Source organism: Erpetoichthys calabaricus, chromosome 18, assembly GCF_900747795.2.
Source record: "Erpetoichthys calabaricus chromosome 18, fErpCal1.3, whole genome shotgun sequence".
NCBI lineage: Eukaryota > Metazoa > Chordata > Cladistia > Polypteriformes > Polypteridae > Erpetoichthys > Erpetoichthys calabaricus.
In genome coordinates, this window is record NC_041411.2 from 58,492,711 (window position 1) to 58,510,612 (window position 17,902).

A 17,902-nucleotide genomic window follows, 5' to 3' on the forward strand; every position below is an offset into this window, starting at 1 on the left:
CCACCCACCAGTATAAACCCATACATCACACTATAACCAAGTAATAAAATTAATGCTGTCGGATGACTGAAAGTTTAAATCATGATTAATTGCAATATGTCACTCAATTAATTGATTTGATTAAATGATTGATTGATGGCTTAACCAAACTGCAAAAAAAAAACTGGGTCTTTCATATAAATCCTTGATATGTGACTTAGTTGTCCCATGTTATCTTCAGGTTTTTTTTTTGTTTTTTTTTTTGAGGTCTAGAGTCTGATGCAATCCATTTTGCAAAAACTGCTGCAATTAAAGCTTTAGGTTTTGCTTTATTCACAGACAGAAGTTGAGTTGTATATTAATGGATCATAGTCTGCTGCAGATTTTGCTGCCTAATAATTTAGTCTAATAGCAGACCTATTAATCAAACCACATGCTTAACTAGAGCAGACAACTGACACATACATTACATGATTAAATATCACTCTAAGCCAGTGATTTAACATTTTGTTTTGGTATAGTCCCTCAAGGAACTGATTTTGTTTTGAAGTACCAACATTTACAAAAAAAACAGAAAAGTGGGATTTCTTAACTCACACCCTCCATCTAATATTGCATTTAAGGATTTTAATAAGTGATTAGTTTTTGTGTGGTTGTGTATGCCTTTCAGTTTTTTTATGCACATCAAATGCTTTTTTTACTTAATTTTTTTTAATGTTAGAACTCATAAATCCATCCCACCTTAAATCACTTCGCACCTCTCCATCAGTGTCTTTTGTCCTGTAAATGTGTCGATCAGCTAACATCACATTATAATGTGACCTTGAGAGATGCTCTGGACACAGTGGCTCCCCTTAAAACAAAAGTGGTCAAAGCACATAGAAACTCTCCCTGGTTTAATGAAAACACGCGAGCTCTTAAATTAGAGTGTCGAAAACTGGAGCGCAGATGGAGAACAACAAAGCTACATGTCTTTCAAATTGCATGGACAGAGAGTGGTAATAAATATAAAAAAGCCCTCTTTAAAGCTCGGTCAGAATACTATTCTACATTAATAGATAACAATAATAAAAATCCTCGGGTACTGTTTAGAACAGTGGCTAAATTAACAAATGGAAATTCAGATCAACAGTGCAAAATACCAACAGACATTAGCAGTACAGACTTTATGAACTTCTTCAATGAGAAAATTAAAAATATAAGATCCCAGATCTCTGCATCACAGTACAAACCAAATACTAGCTTAGCAGACCCTGTCTCACATTGCACTCAGCACCTTAGTAATTTTAATCCTGTAACTGAGCAGGAAGTATTAAGTTTAATTTCTAAAATGAAGCCCACTACTTGTTCCCTAGATCCAGTGCCAACAAAACTAGTAAAAAGTGCAATGGATGTTCTTGCAGCGCCTATCCTAAACATTATCAATAGTTCATTATTGCATGACACAGTACCTGATACACTAAAAGTGTCAGTCATTAAACCATTACTTAAAAAGTCAGACCTTGACCCACATATACTAAATAATTATAGGCCTATTTCAAATTTACCGTTTCTCTCTAAAATACTAGAAAAAGTAGTCGCCAGTCAGCTTCAGACACACCTTACACATTACAATTTATTTGAGAAATTCCAGTCTGGTTTTCGCACTGGTCATAGTACAGAAACAGCACTAACACGGGTTGTAAATGACATTTTTATATCCTCTGATGAAGGAAACTCCACTGTAATTATGTTGTTGGACTTAAGTGCAGCATTTGACACCATCGACCATTCTATTTTACTGCACAGGCTAGAAAATGATGTTGGGCTTACAGGCACCGTGCTCACTTGGTTTAGTTCTTACTCATCAAATCGATTCCAATATGTACAGAAATGTGTTGACAGTACTCCATCATTATACACAGAAGTTCAACATGGTGTCCCGCAGGGCTCAGTACTGGGACCTTTACTGTTTTCACTTTACATGCTTCCACTGGGATCTCTCATTAGGAAACATAATGTTAATTTTCACTCGTATGCAGAGGACACCCAATGCCAGTCTGCTTATGATTCCAAGGATTAATAAAATAACAGTGGGAGGTCGAGCTTTTAGTTACAGGGCCCCTAAACTGTGGAATGGTCTGCCTGCTACTATAAGAGATGCCCCTTCGGTCTCAGCTTTTAAATCCCGGCTGAAGACTCACTACTTCAGTTTAGCATATCCTGACTAGAGCTGCTGATTAACTGTACAGACTGCATCTCTGTTGTTAGTCATTAGCACTTAAACATAAGTAACATGACAGTTATAATTGTATAATAACCCTCACTTATTCTGTTTTTCTTCTCGGTACTCAAATGTGGCACTTGGTGCCATGGTCCACCTGCCAAGTTGTTTTGCCTGCCTAAGGAAAAGTCATCCCAGATGGAGGATCGCAGGAATCGTGGGAAAGAGGGGTCCTTTCATCAGATTGGCTGGCCCAGCACTGTTTCAGCCGTGGAATGGCCAAATGGGGGAGGCAGCTTGAAGGATGAGGTCTCCAGGACTCTACACAAATCCAAATCTTATCATGGGATATATCATCTACCCTAAATTCTGCTCTGTACTTCTAAAATTTATATTTTTTATTTCTTACGATATTGAGGAATTGTTCTGTTCTGTGTACTGCATTGTATTGTATTGACCCCCTTCTTTTGACACCCACTGCACGCCCAACCTACCTGGAAAGGGGTCTCTCTTTGAACTGCCTTTACCAAGGTTTCTTCCATTTTTTCCCTACAAGGTTTTTTTGGGAGTTTTTCCTTGTCTTCTTAGAGAGTCAAGGCTGGGGGGCTGTCAAGAGGCAGGGCCTGTTAAAGCCCATTGCGGCACTTCCTGTGTGATTTTGGGCTATACAAAAATAAACTGTATTGTATTGTATTGTATAAGCAGCGGGCAGCCTGCTATCACATCCCCCTCCGCTGCACAGTTTTCTCAGCTCAAGTCTGTTTACCTGCGTGTCAGTTGCTTGGAGTTGTATAGAGTGAGAAGTCAAGCAAAATGACACCTTTTATAAATACTATATCGTTATTTGGAACACATTTACAGAACAAAAGATGCTGATGGAGAGGTGCGAAGCGATTTCAGGTGGAACGGATTTACGAGTTTTTTTGCAGGCTCTGGTAACTCTAGTGTTAAGGAATAAACTTTGGTCTGAGATTTCCATATTTTTAACTTGCAAAAATGATAAAGTTACATATGAATCCAGATCAAAAGAAACAGAAAAATAACTAGTTGCATATAATTTCAGGCAAAAAAAAAAAAAAAAAAGGAAAATAACTCAAAATTAAATGTGAAGTTTGCATGGCTATATTTTATAGGGTCATTATTGACAATGTCAAGTTCCAGAGATGATAACTTTAAGCACAGTTCTGCTTCTAATTTTAGTGTTATCAATATTAATCAACCTCAGAAAGCTATTGTTTCAGACAGAAATGCCAATTTTTGGTAACCTTTATCCTTCCATTAAAAATAAATACAGGCATAGGCTAAAGTACAACATTAGATTTGTGTATTATTAATAGTTCTTCATTCCATATTATTTTGACGTAGTCTGACAATTTCCAAAAGTGTTCTAAGAATGATGGTACAAAAACCCAAGTTCATTAAAATTAAAAATCCAGAAACTCTGTATGACCATATCAGAGAGAGATGGAGAGGGAGTAGCTTGCTAGTGTAGTTGTATGTGCACTTGAGAAAGAAAGCAGATGTGATGGACACAGAAGAGGGGAATGGGGACCGGAACGAGGATACGAGTCCAATTAAGTTCCACTTTTTACACTTTTTTATTTTATACCATTGGATAGCTGTTTATGTACTGACCACCACTCTCATATATAACTATATTGATAAACAATTACTTTAATGTAACAACTGAAGAACATTTTCAGGTGCTTGAATGCTTATTTAAAAAGTTGGGATTTTTTTTAATAGAGTTAAGCTTGCTGGGGCTGCAGCCTGCAGTATTGAAAAATAATGGCCTAGATGGCAGGGGGAGTCGATTAATGCAAAAAATGATGCTAGATACCTTGGAAAATTAATCAAATATGTTAACACATTAACTTTGACTGCTCTAAACAAAATACCAAAAAAAATTTATCAGTGATGGTAGTCTTTTGGTATAGATTTAAAAACAAAATGTTTTATTGGTATGCTACAAGTTAGTTGAAAACATATTTAAACATAACATGCAAAACATGGAACTCTGTGCATGCAGAAGAAAACAGGAAATGTGATTTTTACATTGATGTATTGGTGGATTAAAGGTAACTTCTTTGCATATGGACTTGTATATGAATTTTGTTTGATTATCTAAACCTACCCATTTTTAAGAATATTACCTAGAGTGATGCGCAGCTAAACCTGATTGATGAGTTGGTATTAACAGGAAGATGAGACAGAAAGAAGCTCTGTCCTGTGCAGTGTTGGTGGCTGTCGCAAACGAGAGAGAAAAAGCAGCTCTACTTTTTATTAGATCATGAGAGATGAATATCTAAAATCAGCATTTTTCAAGTTTTAAAAATGTATTTTAGTTTTAGTTCAGTTTTTATTTCTATTTTTTAAGTTTTATTCTGGTAAAACTGTCCACATAGCCATTGTTATGCAAGTCTAAAAAAGCAGCTTTCTTTGTAGTTGTCAAGCTGTATATCATTTATGCTGTATACCTGTCAACTCAACACATTCTTTTACTCCAGTATAATAAAAATGAAGCGATCAGTTAGGTAGTATGCTCTAATGTTATTTGTTACTTAAGCAAATGGTTATTTAATTTCAAATAAACTTTCATTTTTATTTGTGTGATTCCCATTGCCAGCAATGAGATCGCCACACACATCTATCTACACTTTTATTTTTGAAATAAATTGATGCTAAATTGATGATACCTCTTTTAGACCTTGAAACTATAGTTTTTTTCTTAGGGTTTCTAATAATAGTAATAACAGAAAAAGAAATGAATGTGTTTCTATGTACTGTATAAAGTGTATTTCATTAAACATATTTACATCAAAAACTGAACATCTGTTATAGTAACACATAAAACCTGGGTAGCTCCCTGTGAGCCTAAACTGGGGAGGCGTGTCTGTGTGCACAACTAATGAAAAATACATTTCTGGAAAAAAAAGTCTGAAAGGTATGCTGTATACAAATACAGTATGGAGTAAATTTTCAACATATACTGTGATATGGATGTCTAGCCACACCACTCACTACTGAGTGGTTATGCTGAAACTTTATACAAGCAACATTTAATGTATCCAATACATACAGTAGCAACAGCAATATCCCATTGAAAACATAAACATCACATATACTATTACATACACTTCTCACGTAAATTTCACACTACATACTCTGTCCAAAAAAGTTGTCAGTAAATTTCAACAACTACCTTCAACTTTGAAACATTTTTCTGAATGTTGGGGGATTGCAAAAAGCTTCCAACAAATAAAATTAATAAATGAGTCATACTTGAATGTGTAATATTGGCAGGAAGAAAAGTATAGTTCTTAAACTGTCAGAAGTACACCTCCCCTTATCAGGACAAATACCCCTCAAAATCAGTATAATGTCTTGAGTATAATCTGATGAAAGTCTGGCACTCTTTTGGCTCTAAAAACTCAACACAACTCAAATGCTGACACAAATTCTTGTTATGTAGCCCCAGCAAAACAAACATCTGCGGAAGTAGAGAAAGGACCTTTAAGAGTGTCTTGAGGGCTCAGGGGTGTAACAGCACAGAGGTATGCAACAGAAAGGAAATTGTTGAAAATTCTGCATGAACCTCTTCATGGCTAGCAAAAACGTTCCATATAGCCTAATTAATCCTCTCCCACAAGTAGGCTTTAGCTTCATATACTACCTCATCCTTTGATTTAAAGCTTCTTTAAAGGTAGTCATACACCTACTGATCCAACAGATACAACCAGGATATAGGTTAACTATTTTCTGGCCACAGCTCCTTGTTCTAGTCTTGACAACCCCCTTCATTGAGCTAAACAGACACAGCCATTGCATTGTAAATTCTTAAGCAAAAGAGGAAAAAAACCAAAAAAACAAAAAAAAAAAACCTTGAACTGACTTATTACAAACTTTTTGATCATTTTTTTTTCTTTTTAATATGAGAATGTCTAGAACAAACAATCAGAGATCAGTTTACAACACTAACACCACAACAGATCCACGTCACTTCACCTATACTGCTTTGGCACTATATACTGGAGCTGTGATTTAACTAATTGTTATTTCAATATTTCATATATAAAATAAAATTTCATTGGAAAAATACTGAATATTGGTTAAAAGGTCTGGGGACTGTGTACATGTTATTTGGTTTATATGTCATCTCTTTACTTTAATTGATCTGCCAAGGGAAACCTCACCAGAAGATGAGCTTCCAAACAACAAAGATCAATGAAGGAACCAACAGGTTTGCTCAAATATACTTTGAGAGAAACAAAGGTAACAAAAAGTTGTTTAAATCAGCAAAGTTATGGGAAGGCATAGCCAGCTTGTGAAAAACCGTTGAGATAACTATAATTGTACTTTTAACTGTAGTTATGTCTGAGAACAGGATTTCTGAATTGTGTATATCAGCAGAGAGTATTTTCCTGATAACATTGGTTTGATTAAAAAGTAGTTGGCCAATATATAATGTTGATATGATTTTGCAATATTACCTACATGAAAGCCTGTGAGTTATAAAGCAATCAAAGTTTGGGGAAAATACAGATTTTCATTCTATTTTTAAACAGCTTTGTTTATTTTAAGGATTTCATTACAATGTATAAATTACATATCAACAATCTGGACTATTATTTGTAAAGTTATTTTGATGTTTTTATAATTTTAAGTAAAATTGAACAGCCTGCTCCCATTGTGTTAAGGTAAGTGGGTGAGAAAAATAAGATGGTATGCTAGCAGTTATACATTAACAAAATAGACTGTTACTTAAGCAGCAATGTTCCATTGGTTGTTACCCCAAACAGAGTTGTTACAGGACTTAATTAGGGTTTACTGTAAACTAAAGACTGTCTGATAATTAAACAAAGTTTAGTCCGCTACGCTTTGAACAGGCAACATGTGACCAAGCGAGGCAGGTGACTAATGATATTACTAACATGTTGGATATTGACTTGGATACATTAGATATGCTATATGGACAAAAGCATTGGGGCACACCTCTTAAATATTGAATTAAGGTGTTTCAATCAGACCCATTGCCACAGGTGTATACAATTAAGCACCTAGCTATGCAGTCTCCATTTCCAAGCATCTGTGAAACAAAATGGTTCATTCTGAAGACCTCAGTGACTTCAAGCATTGTACTGTGATAGGATGCCACATTTGCAATAAGAACGTTTGTGAAATTTCATCCCTGCTGGATATTCCATGGTTAACTGTAAGTGGTATAATTGGAAACTGGAAGTGTTTCGGAACAACAGAAACTCAAACACGAAGTGGAAGACCATGTAAAGTCACAGAGCAGGGTTAATAACTGCTAAGGTTTATGGTGCGTGAAAGTCACCAATGCTCTGCCAATTCCATTGAGTTCCAAACTTCCACTGACATTAACCGTGCAGTGAGAACTTCATGGAATGGGTTTCTATGGCCAAGCAGCTGCATGAAAGCAACACACCACTAAGTTCAATGCCAAGCGTCAAATTGAGTGGTGTAATGTGGAATGGCGTGTGGAGCAGTGTAAACATGCTCTATGGAGTGATGAATCATGCTTCTCTGTTTGGCAGTCAGATTGGCAAGTCTGGGTTTGGTGGATGCTGAGAGAATGTTACCCATCTGACTGCATTGTGCCAACTGTGAAGTTTGGTGGAGGAGGGATAATGTTGGACTGTTTTTCAGGGTTTGGGATAGGCCCTTTAAGTCCAATGAAGGTCAATATTAATGCTTCAGAATACCAAGACATTTTGGACAACACTATGTCTCCAACTTTGTGAAAACAATTTGGTAAAGGCCCTTTTCTATTCCAGCATGGCTGTGCCCCAGTGCACAAAACAAGGTCTATAAAGACATGGTTGGATGAGTTTGGTGTGGAAGAATTGGACTGGCCCGCACAGAGCCCTGAGCTCAACCCCATCGAACACCTTTGGGATGAACTGGAATGGAGATTGCAAGCCAGGCCTTCTCGTCCAACATCAGTGACTGACCTCATAAATGCTCTACAGAATGAATAGGCACAAATTCCCACAGAAACACTCCAAAATGTTGTGGAAAGCCTTCCAAGAAGAGTGGAAGCTGTTATAGCTGCAAATGGGATACCAAATCCATATTAAAGTGTATGTATTTGAATACAATGTCATTAAAGTCCTTGTTGGTGTAATGCCCAGGTGTCCGAATGCTTTTGTCCATATAGTGTAGTCTAGATTAAGAAATGTGTGTAATGCAGAGTTGTTAAATTGGGCCATTTCATATTTCACAAAAAAACAGAGGAAGAGTGAATTTTATCTGGAGATTATTTCCACTCTTTTTTTGAAAATCTAATTTAAAGGCTCTATTCTCAGTGGTGTCTTAGATTATCAACAGCAGCAAACATTTGAAAACAATGGTCTAGTTTGGAGATTCAACCAACATCTTTATTGCCGGTATAAAGTGTGAATACAGTGATCCCTCGCTATATCGCGCTTCGCCTTTCGCGGCTTCACTCCATCGCGGATTTTATATGTAAGCATATTTAAATATATATCGTAGATTTTTCGCTGCTTCGCGGGTTTCTACGGACAATGGGTCTTTTAATTTCTGGTATATGCTTCCTCAGTTGGTTTGCCCAGTTGATTTCATACAAGGGACGCTATTAGCAGATGGCTGAGAAGCTACCCAACTTACTTTCTCTCTCTCTCTTGCGCTGACGTAGGGGGTTGTGAGCAGGGGGGCTGTTCGCACACCTAGACGATAGGGACGTTGCTACCTTCTGTGTGCAGCTGCTTCCTGAAGGACATGCTGCACGGTGCTTCGCATACTTAAAAGCTCAAAGGGCACATATTGATTTTTGACTTTGTTTTTCTCTGGCTCTCTCTCTCTTCCTGCTCCTGACGGAGGGGGTGGGAGCTGCCGCCTTCAACAGCTTTGTACCGGCGGTGCTTCGCATACTTAAAAGCCAAACAGTCCTATTGATTTTTTTTTTGACTGCTTGCTTTGTTCTCTCTATCTCTCCTGACGCGCACTCCTTTGAAAAGGAAGATATGTTTGCATTCTTTTAATTGTGAGACAGAACTGTCATCTCTGTCTTGTCATGGAGCACAGTTTAAACTTTTGAAAAAGAGACAAATGTTTGTTTGCAGTGTTTGAATAACGTTCCTGTCTCTCTACAACCTCCTGTGTTTCTGCGCAAATCTGTGACCCAAGCATGACAATATAAAAATAACCATATAAACATATGGTTTCTACTTCGCGGATTTTCTTATTTCGCGGGTGGCTCTGGAACGCAACCCCCACGATGGAGGAGGGATTACTGTACTATATTTACACAGAGATAAAATTAGGAAAATTGTCCTACTTTATTTCAGTTAAATCACTAACATGTATGAGGTAAAGGTAAGGTTTTCATAAATGTGCATCAATTATAATAGGTATTCAAAAGATGCAATTATATTGTTAACTTACAACATACGCATTTCTAAATGCTTTAATATTAAAGATATTTCATATATTAAATGCTGTGTACTTTAGCTAAGTTGTCTTGTTTGGGTGCAATTAACAGTAACATCTCTGATATCAAGTGTTTCCTATACTGGTATCATATTCTAAGTGAAAATGAATAAATTAACTAATTATTCCTACCCCTCCCCTGCTGTTTTATTATTAAAGCACTGCAAAAAGAGTGCTACACCTGGCAATGTTTATATTTCAATGTGCAGGAATAGATAATTAAAAAGGAAGCCAGCACATTTACCACTAAAATACTTACAAAATACTTCAGCAATAAATTTTATGTCAGTACAAAGACTTCTCTTGTCACTTATACATGTTATCTAAAAATGTGGCAAGATAAAATATTCTGTCTACCTCAGAATGACGAGTCCGGAGCTCAAGAACATCCCTCTTGGAGACCGTCCAATAAAAAGTGAGACCTGGCAGGGCATTGCCAAATGAGAAAGGAGTCTGGCTGCTTGTTATTCCCATCACGTAAACTGGCATCTTAAAAAGAACAACGTAAAGTCTCAATTCAGCACTGAGACACAGACATTGTTAGAAAAAATATTAATACGGGGTATTGAGTTTAGTTAAAAATTCCCTTTAGAAACTGAGGTACCTACTATATGAAAACTAGTGTGGTGAAAACAAGTGTTAAGGGAAAGATTGCTCTACATACAAAAGTTAAATACCAAAGCATGAAATCGCTAATTTGTCAGGCTGAAATAATTTTGCTATGCTGCAGTAATACAGTCTGCCAACTGAAAGCCTGCTCACTGTGAAAATTACCTGTGTATTAGTCTTCATTCGTGTTATTGGTGCTCTAATTCGGACTGCCTTCAGTTGCACTACCTCAACATCTACTTTGTCCTGTCCACAATAACAAAAAGAAAATATCAAAAGTTACATGCAACAGTAGATATTTATTATATACAATTGATTTTTTTAATCTTGGCACTAAAACCATTAATGAAATTTGGATAGATAAGACAACAAAGCATCACTTGCAAAATGACTAATGAGACACACAATGCAATGCTGAGCTGAAGACACAGTTTAAGAAAGGTACATTTTCAGCAAAGACAAGAATGGGATTTGCATTATACTGAAGGCAGATTACCTGTGATATTATAACCAGCTTCCCAGTTTCTGCATCCACAGCTTGCACGACTCCAGTGACTGTCACATTACCAATGGCAACACCACTGACATGTCCCATGCTGTTAACTGATGCAATTGTTTCATCATCAATAGAAAAAATAATGTTGGACTGAGGCTGTGGTCCTCCTTCTGATGTTATCTAAAAGACCATGGATAATAGAGAACTTTCATTTTTTAAAACATTAGTGACAAGATTGGATATTTCATCAATTTACACGAGGAATATATTTATTAATAATAAAAGTTAACTTTATAATACATTACTTTCTTTTCTGTTATGATTTAGCTTCATTCTAGAAAAAAATGCCATTTTGTAGTGTTTAGTTAAAATTTACAAAAGTTCACATGAAATGAGCTTCAAGAAAGGTCTAGCGGGCATTAGCAAATCTCAAACAAGGGATTGCAAGTGTCTGGACTAATGACTGACAAAAGATATTAATGAAAATGACAGACCTGACAATAATTTAATATTTTTAATATGATAATCTAGATCTAACTGTACCAAATAGCCATATATCAACTAATCCCTGTTTATACTATATTTCAGCCTATACTGTGTTTCTTTGATGTCTCAATCATTTTGAATACCGTATTCTCATTAAGAAGGAAAAAAAAAAAAAGCCTAAAGTCCAATGCCAGACTGAATACTACAACTCCTAAAGTAGATCTACTCCTATTGGTGTAACTTCATGTAATCGTCTTTGATTGTGAATGCGATTCTATAATTTCTCCCGAGTTATTCATGAAATCTCTGAAGTAGGTCTGTTCTCATTCAATATCTACAATTTGTAAGTGACACATTTAATCTGTGAATGTGACATTATATTCACCTCATATAGCATTCATATACTATTTTTGACATCAATGTGTAGAGTCAAACTTCTTATCAAAGAAATAGAACTACTTCTTGGAGTAGTTATAGTATTGTCACACATACAGTGCAGTGAAATTCTTACTTGAACTTTTCACCAACATTTAACACATTGCCACTCTGTAGCGTCATAATAAATAAAAATGTATACAAAAATATATATAATAAGTTGTATAAAAATATGCAACTTAATTTCAAGTGATATTCAAATAAAACCATCACAAACAGATCTAAATTACCTGCTACATAACTTAAACATTACCATTGTAATGTCAAAAAAACTTGTAAACATACAGCACATAGTGTATGAACATCAAAAAAAAAAAAAAATGCAAAAATTGATCAAAAATAACATAACATCAACATTCAGGATTTCCATGCTGAATCGTAAATATTCCACAGTAAAACCGACTTGGAGTTATACAACATTGAATTTAACATGTTTGAGTTAAAATATTACTTATCTATAAAACACTCCTAGTGAGTTACCCTATGTTGTTATTGAATAGAGTGGCTGTCTTTTAGGGTGCCAGTACTGCAAGAGTGGCAATGTCTGGTTCTTCACTTGGGTTCATTAATATTGTCATAGAGACAGTTCTCCAGATTCTAGGAGTCTGCTCTTAGTCTACAGCATTGCGGTTCACAGGCTGGACAATATAAATTGTGTCCTTCACACTTGCCAACACTGTTAATATGGGTATTTATCTCAGTGCATACACAGCTCAAATATGCAAGGTTCACTTCAGAAGCAGAAAAAGAAGACTGAATCATATTTTATACATTCATATTCATATTCAAGAAGGATAAAATTTTACTTTCAAAAGACAAGTGCATGGGAATAAACATATTGGTCTCCTTTTCTTTCAGTTCCTAAATTGTGCCTTCAGCGAAAGTCTTGTTTGGCTTATATTTTCCAGATGGTAGCAGAGGATACAGGAACCTCTCAAGGAGGGAAAGTTGACCAGTTATTTAGTGAAGAAGATGGAACACTGATCTCTGAAGGACTCCACTTTTAATATGTTACTCTGAAAACATTCCTCTTACCATAAACCTTTGCTTTCAGTATCTTAAAAAAAGAACTGCACCCATCTACACTTTTCACCTTGAACTCTCAATTCATTTAGTTTGATCATTTGCCTCTAATCAAAAGCTTTTTGAAAATGAAGATAAAATTTAATATGTGCTATATTAGAAAACTGCAAGCACACTTGACTGACAGAAGCTACTAGGTGCCAATATTAAGATTCTGCTTTAAACCAAATTTCTGAAATAAACTTGTTAATTTTGCCAACATGAAAAATAAGATGGATGCAGCCATAACATTATTTCCTAAATAACACAAGTAACCTATAATATGTCATGTCCCTCATCCTCAATTACAAATGACTTTCATAAAAAAAAAATATAAATCACAAAATAATAGTGATTTTACTATCAGATTTGTTTTGAGGTTCAACTCAAAAAATCAATCAATCAGTGCCAATCATGGATTCTCCACAACCTAAGGTACACTACCTTCCTTTTGAGTACTGGCAAGACTTAGATGGAAGGGGAGACATATTCTCTAGGACACTAAGTGTGTGTGTGATGAGCACTGGCTTCCAGAGCAGGTAGTTTCCCACACTAAGATATGCTGTACAAAAGGGGGGTTAACTAACAAAATGTAGACTGTTCTTTTTTTGTACAGAGCCAACACTCTGGAAGCTGCAAGGAAAATCCCAGAAGATATCAACGAAAAAACATGCATGATTAACTAGCTTTAGCGGGAGGTTATGGGTTGAAGAAATCAATATTATTAATTATAAGGTATTTGATGCCTGAGATATAGCGATTTCTTTTTCCCATCCACTTCTTTTGTTATAGATAATGTGTATACTTTATGACTAGAAGGTTTAGCTTTATTTTCTATAATTATAAGAAACATTCAGGACACTTTGTTTAAATTGTCAATCCATAGGTTAAATACGCATAGCTGCAATGTATGTTGAATGAAACTGTTTAGCTTTATGATTAAATGTTGAGAGATGTTAGTAGGTGTATTTTAGATGATCTAAGTAACCTTTGAAATAATTACGGGACTTTATGTGGGAAATGTTAAAATAAGACATAGTGAAATATAAATTTCTTTTGAATATATAAATTCTAAGACTGCATATACTTGATTAACATTCTATAATTAAAAAATAGAAGAAGGGAATGTGGAGCTTAATTATTTTAGTATATTTTGATGTTATTTCTAAAGATAATTAGGAATTTACCAGTCCAGATTGTGAATTTTTTCTTTGACTTCTATGCTGTCTGAAATATGTTCTCTGGAGGACATTGATGTTATATTACCATTCATTATTCTATGAAAAGGGGACAAAAAAGTGCCTGTCCAGATTCTAGCTCAAGGATGAGGGGTTGAAGTCATTTCCAAATTTACTTAATCTCTAAAGGAACCTCCACAGCAAGGTTATTACAGTTTTGCCTTTTCAAGTTTGTTTTTATTTCTGTATTATTTCTAATCTTACTTAGAAATTCAGTTTACTTTTCCTTTATTTTGTATTTTTAGTTTTACTTTTTTATTTCAGAAAGACATTTCTATTTGATTTTTATATGCTGTATATTAGTTTCAATTTTAGTTTTAGTAATTATAATAATTAAAGATCTACTATGGAGTTTTGCATCACAATCAGACAGAACTGTACACTTAATAGGTTTGGATAGGAGTTTAATGTTAGTAGAAGCTTACCATACTACATGGTTTACTATCTGGCATTGATTTTGTCTGATAAAAGTAAGCATAATCAAAACCTGATACAGTATATGAGCAATTTAAAAAATATTTTCTATGTAATTTGTGCTGAACAAATGTGTGCTGACTGTTGGTACTTATCATCTTTTCTTTTTCTTGCCCAGAATGGGCCAATTTGTGATGGAATTTAGGAGTGTTTAAACATATCCTGCTCCAAGACAATGTGCTTACAATTAATGCCTTCAATATTGTATTAAAAAATTTCCCATACTAGTCTTTGTTATTTTCCACCAACCATATTTATCATTGATTCCATCTCAGGCACATACAATTTATAGATAGAATTTTGCCACCGGCAAGCCTAAAAAGATCAAAAATCAGACAATAGATTCTACGGTGTTCTGACAGGTGTGATTATGAAGATCGAGGCTTAGGAAGAACAGGGCTCTTAGGCTTGAATCATTGTGCAGACCCACACCTACTGTAGCTGTATTGAGTGAAATAAATGAAACTATATATATATATATATATATATATATATATATATATATATATATATATATATATATATATATATATATATATATATATATATTCTAAGCTTTCTTATCCAGAGCAGGAATGCAGGAAACATGGAGCCTATCCCTGCAGTTTTGGATGCAAAGCAGAAAAAATCCCTGGACAGGATGCCAGCCTATTACAAAAATAGTATATGTATGCAATATATATATGACATGGCTAATGTTAACAACAACAACAAAAAAAAAAAAGAGTATAATATTTCAACTATTTATTTTGAGAGAGAAAGAGAAAGATTGAAAAGAGGAATATAAATATTTTAAAACATAATTCTGCTACTGGACTATTTTCACAGGTATGTCGAGCTGCGAGTGTAATCTAAAAAAGATATTAATTACAGAATAAATACAAAAACATATTAGTATGTTTAGTTTTTCACCGGTTGGCAGACTCTATTCACCTACCTACCTGTATTTCAGTAGAGACATTGCCAACTCAGGAATTTTACAAGTTTTGTATCATTTCGTTGTTACACAACCTTTTTAAAGCAAAAGTGATTGGTCAGCAACAATACACTGATCTTGCATGTTGACCTTGTCATTCTCTCAATCATTTTTCTAAAAGGTTTTCTCCTGTGCAAAGTGGCAGGTGAATTACTGCTAACAAAACACAGATACCTGAGAAATAAACAAACTTTATTCACTGCTGATTTTTCTGTCCATACGGTAAAGGTTTTGTTGACCAGCACATTCCAACTTCAGGCTTTTGAATTACATCTTGATATAAAAGAAGCACAAAAAAATGTGGCAGTTCATCATAACAGACATCAGACTTATGCAGCCTGGAATTTAGCTTAGTGAGTGCTGCTGTATTAATTGCTGTATATACTGTATATTGGGCTTAGTCAGAATTACAGCTAATAAATTCAAAGCATAATCATCACCTTGGTATTCTTCACTAAAAACTTGAACCACAATCTATCATGCCTTCACTATCAGCTCCTGAAGAACTGTCATTGTTGCACAGTAAATCTTTTTCTATTTAAAATGCTTTAGGCACCTGTATTCAGCTTAATCTGTCGCCGCAAATGCTGTGTGAACACCGGACCACTGTTGCCAGCTGCCGTTTACTGAATGAATATATGCGGGCAGCTTGTGCTGGATGACTTTCTGCTTTAGAGTTATAAGTTACATGGGTTAAAGACTAAAGGCATGAATATTTATTCAAAAACCAAATATGAAATTCTTATTAATATATTTCAATTAATATTGGGATCCCTGCAGCTCAGGTGAGCCCTTGCATAAGACTGGTTGTTACGAAAACAAAATATTTTTAGCAAATTATTATTTTATTTCAGTTAGTCTTTTCAGTTATTTTAATAATTTTGTTTAGTTTTTCATTATAGTTTTGTTAATTTTATTTCAGTTTATGAAAATGTTATATTATTAATAGTTTCAGTTTTGATTTTATTTTTCATTAACTATAACAACGTTGCTCCACAGAACATGGCTCTTTAACTAATAACCCCTACATCATACTGCCTTCATTTTTCTTTTGCTGTTGTATCCCATTGCTGTATGTATTTGTGGTCTCTGTGGGAGAGTTATGACATTTGCCATTTATTAACTTGCAATGTTAATGAAGTTGTTTTCAAAGTTTTCACTCACCAATACCCCCTTGCTTCACATTCCCTTTAAAGGGGGAAAGGATGATATTTAGCTTGCAAAGTTATTTTCATAGCAGCAAAGTTTATGTGCCAATGGTTTGAAAATTTTGAGACAACCGATTGCTTTATCCTTGGTATATATATTAAGATTGAGTTTATTTTATATTGTGATGATTGACTTGATGAGTATGCTTTTAATTGAGTGGAGTCCACAACAAGGGCCAAACTAGATATTAGATTTTTTTAAATTTTTTTTATTAAGGGATCTATTTTTGAACATAAACGATACAATGAATGTAAACTTGTGCATTGTGCCTACCACCTGCAGAATTTATTTTTTGGACATTAAAAACAAACTGGCCAAGAGACAAGTAGAGAGACTGGATAAAATGACCCCCTATTTTACTGTGAGCATCATTTTTGATAAGGGGTTGCCCCAATGAAACAGGCGTAACACTGTGAAATATTATTTTGTGATCCATAACTAACTTTCAAAAATTAGTATTATAATACAGAATAATATGAAACAAAACTTTCAAGTCTTTACATCTGCAGGTAAAGAGTGTTTTTCCTAGCACATTGTAGATGAGAGCGCTTGAATTTGAACCTGACAACTAAGCTGTGACAAAGGTCTGCAGAAAAACAAATCATTCGACTCCAAAGAGAAATAAGTCATACCAGAGAGGGGATCAAGCCATGGACCAGACCATCGACCAATTTCCAGTTTAAGGGATCATGGGTCCCTGCTGCTAACCATTTATGCTGAAAAATCATTATGGGACCAGAATTGTAGAGGGCAGCCTGCATGGCATCAAGACCAGAGCAACATTCATCAGATCAAGAGTTCCAGATATTGATATCCTTTGGTACCCCAAGACCTGCTTAAATCCTCACCAGAGAATAAATTTTGTCACACTTTTACACTGCAGCATTCTACTTTCTTTCCCAGAGCCTACTTTACCTGTTCCTGATTCGCCTTACAGTTCATCCACTTGTTTGACAGTTGTTGGTCAGGTACTAGAATCCTGCTCTTTTCTGCAGTAATATCTTTCAAGGAAAATTTGAACCATGGAGTTATGGAAGGTATAGGAGGAAAAGCTAAATTATCTGCAGGCACAGCAAGGCAAATGAACACTTTTCATAAGCAACATGTATTTACTGAATATTTCTAACTGTTGTTTTTTTTAATGGAAAAATTGCACGATTATTATGAATTTACATTATTTTGAGTTTTACCTGCATAGCAATTTGGATAATATACAACCCCTATTCCAAAAAAGTTGGGACGCTATGTAAAATTTAATTTAA

General features: G+C 35.0%; 1 protein-coding gene across 1 annotated transcript in view; it reads right to left on the bottom strand.

Annotated features, from left to right (window-relative positions):
• nup210 (nucleoporin 210) overlaps positions 1–17,902 on the bottom strand; it is a 293,306-nt gene that overhangs the window by 77,524 nt on the left and 197,880 nt on the right. Inside the window, exons 25-27 of the mRNA XM_028823964.2 lie at positions 10,761–10,940; positions 10,430–10,510; positions 10,013–10,144 (exon numbers count right to left, since the gene is read on the bottom strand). Coding sequence (XP_028679797.1) covers positions 10,013–10,144; positions 10,430–10,510; positions 10,761–10,940 — 393 coding nt within the window. The remainder of the gene's footprint in view (positions 1–10,012; positions 10,145–10,429; positions 10,511–10,760; positions 10,941–17,902) is intronic.